At 41.2% G+C, this 6,323-nt stretch overlaps 1 protein-coding gene across 1 annotated transcript in view; it reads left to right on the plus strand.

Moving 5' to 3' along the window:
• The window catches only part of LOC138970564 (condensin-2 complex subunit D3-L-like), a 52,934-nt gene that overhangs the window by 9,610 nt on the left and 37,001 nt on the right, over positions 1-6,323 (plus strand). The window contains exons 9-14 of the mRNA XM_070343030.1: positions 305-356; positions 747-803; positions 1,797-1,915; positions 2,527-2,638; positions 3,226-3,312; positions 5,324-5,393. Of these exons, the coding sequence (XP_070199131.1) occupies positions 305-356; positions 747-803; positions 1,797-1,915; positions 2,527-2,638; positions 3,226-3,312; positions 5,324-5,393 (497 nt within the window). The remainder of the gene's footprint in view (positions 1-304; positions 357-746; positions 804-1,796; positions 1,916-2,526; positions 2,639-3,225; positions 3,313-5,323; positions 5,394-6,323) is intronic.

The following is a 6,323-nucleotide window of genomic DNA, read 5'->3' on the forward strand; positions in this document are numbered from 1 at the left end:
TTTGTCATTTCAGGATTGAAAGAACCATTTCAAGGAGTTTGGTTCTGTTAATGTTATATAAAGGCCTGCCTTAGAGATTCTTCATGATTTTCAGTCACGAAGAAAAACAAAGACAGTTCATATGCTTGGTGAATGGTCTTTTTCAATACTGATTAGACATTGGATGAAGAGTCTCTTGTAATTTCTCTCAGTAATTATGGTCATCATTCCAAAAATTCTTGTGGCAAGGCTACTATCCAAATACAACATTTTACAAAAGTAAATGATGAAAATGTTGACCAGACGTGAGTTGCCCTGTGTGCAGTGCGCCCACCAGACAGGGACAGGGGCTGGGTGTGGCAGCTCTGGCCTTCAAGGTAAGATGAATGTTTGGCTCTCAGTTAGTCTGGCTGGATTCATGCTGTTGTATTAGGCACACACACACACAAAATGTTGGTTGAGGGTAACATGACCAAACAATAGGGTCGGTAGGTGGGCTTTTTCTTTTTTTTAATTTAGTCAAGTTCGAAGGAGGTTACTTCCCTTAGTCTCAGCATGGTTCGCAAAATGTGCCAAAAGTTGTTTTTTATCTCTTTTAATTATCTTTCTTGGAGTGAAAATTGTGTTTTGTTGCAATGCATTATTGTTGTTGTGGTATGTATTATCATGCCTGTTATATCTGATCCAATGATGCATAAGGGTTTCATTGACAGTATTGTAAACCTTTTGGTATTAGAGGTTTATCAGTCGTTTCTTTTTCTCTGCAGGGAATCCTCCAGTTGTGTCAGCCATTGCATGGTGACGTGACAGCACTGTCGACATCGGTAAGGACAGGCTTGTAATCCTTTGTCAATAGTGTCTGCTGTACAGTAGACTGTATGTTGAGTATGTTTTGCTGCATCACAAATTTATTCTTGGTATTTCAGTGTGATACAGAATCCTTTCATGTAAGAACTTTGTTTTCTAAAAAGAAACACAAACACAGGCGGGAAGATAGCTCAGTCAGTAGCTTCGCTGGCTTGAAACCATTTCTTAGCTTTCGGTGTGGGTTCAAATCCCAGGTTCAGGAAGGGATTTATTTCCCAGAGTCAAGTTTGTGCAGACTCTCGTGGGTGTCGGAACACCCCTGTGTGCACGCATACGTTCGATAACGATCCCAAGTTCACAGCAAAAGTCTCAAGAAAGATGTGGTTACTACTTGTAAAATCTTGATCTGTGATGGCAATTGGCTTTTTATTTTTTTATTATTGTATTATTGTATCATACGGATGTACGAGTGTTTCCACATCAGGACAAATACCAATAGTTTTATGCTATATGGGGTGTGTACACTACATTGGGGTGTGCACGTTAAAGATCCCACGATTGACAAAAGGGTTTTTCCTGGCAAAATTGTATAGGCATAGATAAAAATGTCCATCAAATACCCGTGTGACTTGGAATAAAGGCCGTGAAAGGTGAATGCTCGCCCTAATAGGCTTGAGCTTTGCTGGTCGATGTGAATGCGTGATATATTGTGTAAAAAATTCCATCTCACACGGCATTAATAGGTAACATGCGCCTTGAGTCGCCTTGTGTGGTGAGATATGTGCGCAATATAAATTCTCGTAAATAAAATAAATAAAAATAAAAAATATGGCAGATTAAATTCTTTTTGTTATATACGCAAGGAGTGTATGGTGTATGATTGTGATCCACACCAGGAGAAATACCAATGGCTTTTATCTATATGGCGGAATACATTATTGTTCTTGTTCTTACATGACTATTTGCATAGGAAGGAAGGTGCCTTTAAAGTAACAGTAACGTGTGTGCAGACGTGCAAATACCTGTTGCCGAACGCCCTGATGCTGCTGGACGGCAACAAAGTGGTTGATGGTCAGACGTTGCCGCAGGTCTTGCAGCTCGGCCGCTCACACACCATCGCGTTCATCAAGTAAGTCTTCATATAACCTGCTTAGGGCATAGTACACTGTGTGTGTGTGTCACTGTGTTCAAATGCATGTTGGATTGAGGGGGGAGGATGTGATTCCTTTGCAGGAACCAGGCTGCCATTGAATTATTTTATTTTTGTGTGTGTGCATCAGCTGATTGGCGTAATGCTAGAAGTGGTTGTGGGGTAAATAAATATTGCAAAAATATACCACTGGCAACTACTGTATGGTAACATAAGAACTTACAAACTAATCTGTATGCTTGAGTTGTTGTATGTTCCATACCTGGCACAAATAACTATTTGGATCAGATATCTGCTTACAATAGATGATGTTTGGAAATAACTGTTGTGTTTGTGTGGGTTGTCTGAAAATGAATACTCTTGCTTTTAGTGTCAGTCAAATTTGTCCATGTGACACTGTAGGCCAGACAATAGTGAGGGGTATGTCTGAAACACATAGACAGGGAGCATGTGTTGAAAGCTTGCCTCATTAAAAGCAAGAGTATTCACTCTTTCACAAACCATACAAACCCGACAGTTATTTCCGGAATTGTTTTGTTGTTATTTGTCTGTAACCTGTCGTACATCATACAAGTAACTTTGTGTGGCAGGTACATGCTGAGGGAGCTGGGAGAGGCGTGTCTGGTCAGCGTCAAGATTCTCCTGCAGCACATGTGTATGAAGGTCCCTGACAAGACTGAGTACAGGGGCAAGGCAGCTCAGGTAGACTCTGTGTGTGTGTGTGTGTGTGTGTGTGTGTGTGTGTGTGTGTGTGTGTGTGTGTGTGTGTGTGTGTGTGTGTGTGTGTGTGTGTGTGTGTGTGTGTGTGAAGGTCCCTGACAAGACTGAGTACAGGAGCAAGGCAGCACCGGAAGACAACACTCAGTCAGTATGTCTGTCTGTATGAGTGTGTGTACGCGCACATAAGTATGTGTGCAAGTATGTTTGTTTGCATGTGCAGTGTTCTTGCTTTCTATCTTTCTCCTTCTTACTGGAAATAGCAGAAGTTGTTTGATGAACTAAAATAAAATACTTGTGTGACTTGGAATAATAGGCCGTGAAAAGTAGGATATGCGCCGAAATGGCTGCGATCTGCTGGCCGATGTGAATGCGTGATGTATTGTGTAAAAAAAATTCCATCTCACACGGCATAAATAAATCCCTGCGCCTTGAATATGTGCGCGATATAAATTGCATAAAATAAAAAAAATATAAAAAATAAAAATCCCTGCGCTTAGAACTGTGCCCACGGAATACGCGCGATATAAGCCTCATATTGATTGAACTAAACACTGTAATAATATTACCAGGCAGTGGTGACGATACTACAGGAATTTCCCGACGAGCGATACGCCTTTATGCTCAAATGGATCGGTGTGCTGTCCAGAAACGAAAAGGTAAATATTACTCTTTCATCTTCTCTCCCATTTCTCGTGTGTTTTGTATGTGGTAACTTTATTTTAATGAGGGTTTTCTATTCCCCTAGTTCAAGTTGTGTTGATCAGCGGCAAAGGACAGAAAGAGGGAATATTCTTTGGACGGGCGCTGTGGCGGGGTGGTAAGACGTCGGCCTCTTAAACGGAAGGTCGTGAGTTTGAATCCCTGCCGCGGCCGCCTGGTGGGTTAAGTGTGGTGATTTTTCCGATCTCCCAGGTCAACTTATGTGCAGACCTGCTAGTGGCTTATCCCCTTTCGTGTGTATACGCAAGCACAAGACCAAGTGCGCACGGAAAAGATCCTGTAATCCATGTCAGAGTTTGGTGGGTCATAGAAACACGAAAATACCCAGCATGCTTCCCCCGAATGCTGCCTGAATGGCAGGGTAAAAACAGTCATACACGTAAATACCCACTCATACAAAAACATTCATGAGTGAACGTGGGAGCTTCAGCTCATGAACAAAGAAGAAGAAGAATATTCTTTGAACAGGTTGGCAGAGAGAAAACCTGCTGCTGACAAATTTCAGAGTGTTTGCAAATTCTGAGTGTTATTTAGTTTGTTAATGTGCTTGAAACTATTTAGAAGTGCTTTGAATCAAATGAACAAAAGATTGAAGACTGTGGTGTTGGTAGACAAGAATTGCACATGTGTGATTCCTTGTCCCTCAGAGCTCATACAATCATTGCTTACTATAGACCATGACCTTTCAAGCATGCTTGCACCATTGTGTGATGCCTTGTCCCTCAGAGCTCATACAATCATTGCTTACTATAGACCATGACCTTTCAAGTATACTTGCACCATTGTGTGATTCCTTGTCCCTCAGAGCTCATACAATCATTGCTTACTATAGACCATGACCTTTCAAGTATGCTTGCACCATTGTGTGATGCCTTGTCCCTCAGAGCTCATACAATCATTGCTTACTATAGACCATGACCTTTCAAGTATGTTTGCACCATTGTGTGATGCCTTGTCCCTCAGAGCTCATACAATCATTGCTTACTATAGACCATGACCTTTCAAGTATGCTTGCACCATTGTGTGATGCCTTGTCCCTCAGAGCTCATACAATCATTGCTTACTATAGACCATGACCTTTCAAGTATGCTTGCACCATTGTGTGATTCCTTGTCCCTCAGAGCTCATACAATCATTGCTTACTATAGACCATGACCTTTCAAGTATGTTTGCACCATTGTGTGATTCCTTGTCCCTCAGAGCTCATACAATCATTGCTTACTATAGACCATGACCTTTCAAGTATGCTTGCACCATTGTGTGATTCCTTGTCCCTCAGAGCTCATACAATCATTGCTTACTATAGACCATGACCTTTCAAGTATGCTTGCACCATTGTGTGATTCCTTGTCCCTCAGAGCTCATACAATCATTGCTTACTATAGACCATGACCTTTCAAGTATGCTTGCACCATTGTGTGATTCCTTGTCCCTCAGAGCTCATACAATCATTGCTTACTATAGACCATGACCTTTCAAGTATGCTTGCACCATTGTGTGATTCCTTGTCCCTCAGAGCTCATACAATCATTGCTTACTATAGACCATGACCTTTCAAGTATGCTTGCACCATTGTGTGATTCCTTGTCCCTCAGAGCTCATACAATCATTGCTTACTATAGACCATGACCTTTCAAGTATGCTTGCACCATTGTGTGATTCCTTGTCCCTCAGAGCTCATACAATCATTGCTTACTATAGACCATGACCTTTCAAGTATGCTTGCACCATTGTGTGATTCCTTGTCCCTCAGAGCTCATACAATCATTGCTTACTATAGACCATGACCTTTCAAGTATGTTTGCACCATTGTGTGATGCCTTGTCCCTCAGAGCTCATACAATCATTGCTTACTATAGACCATGACCTTTCAAGCATGCTTGCACTATTGTGTCTTAAAATGGAGTAAATGAAGTGTTGAAGGCAAATGCTTGGCGTTTTTTACAGAGCCCTGTGCGGCTGTTTTCGCTGGAAATCATCGCCCTCTTGCTGGGCAAGCCTGAGAGAGAACTCACCGGTAAGTCTTCCTCTTCCTTGTTCGCTACTAACCAGTATGTGTGTTGGTGTTCTTTCTAAAACAGCCAGGTGCATTATGAGAGGACATTTCAGCCTAAATGCATGAGGCCAAAAAAAAAAAGTCTGTTTACGGTAACATAGGGTGAAAAAATAGGGTCGGTAGGTCGGCTTTTTTTTTTTTTTTTTTTTTTTTCCTTTTTTTTTTTTTTTTTTTTTTTTCTCCCCTCTCTATGATGTTTCACAGTTCATTTCTTCTCATCAATCCCTGTTTTTGCCCAACATAACTATAAACAGTACTTTGAGCTTACCTCCCTTCTGTCGTCTGCTGTTTGAGCGCAAACAGCTCTATTTTGGATGCGTTTTTTTGGGTTTTTTCAGACGATCCAAAAAAAAAGTTTAGGGTCGGGCCTAAAAACTAGGGTCGGTCGGGTTACCGTAAACAGACCTATTTTTTTTTTTTTTTTTGCATAATGTGAACATTTTCAACCCTGCCCTCATTGACCCCTCTTTGACCCCTCATTGACCCCTCTTTGAGCGATCATGCATGTCAGGCTGCAGGGGTTAACACTTTTTGACTGGCTCACTGGGCCAGCAAATAATGAAATCGACTAGCTTCAGAACTCAGTTAGAATCATATAGTCATCATTTCTGAAAGTGTCAGCTTGGTCAGAATATATTTTTGATTGAATATTCAACATGATGTAGAACATGTAAATCCTTGCCTGTCTTCGCCATCATTTTAGTTGTAAAGACTTATAAAGCACTGGTGTCTGCATCTCCTGTAGTTTGTTTGAGTCAAAAATAACAAGGATTACCTTCACAAGATTGTGAGTTGATGAATGTAAGCTGAACAGGCAGGGACAATAGTACAATAAACTAACAATAATTCCATGTTTTGCAAAGATTTTGAGCTGTCCTTATTTCCTGGACA

Source organism: Littorina saxatilis, linkage group LG7 (genome assembly GCF_037325665.1).
Source record: "Littorina saxatilis isolate snail1 linkage group LG7, US_GU_Lsax_2.0, whole genome shotgun sequence".
NCBI classification, from domain to species: Eukaryota; Metazoa; Mollusca; class Gastropoda; order Littorinimorpha; family Littorinidae; genus Littorina; species Littorina saxatilis.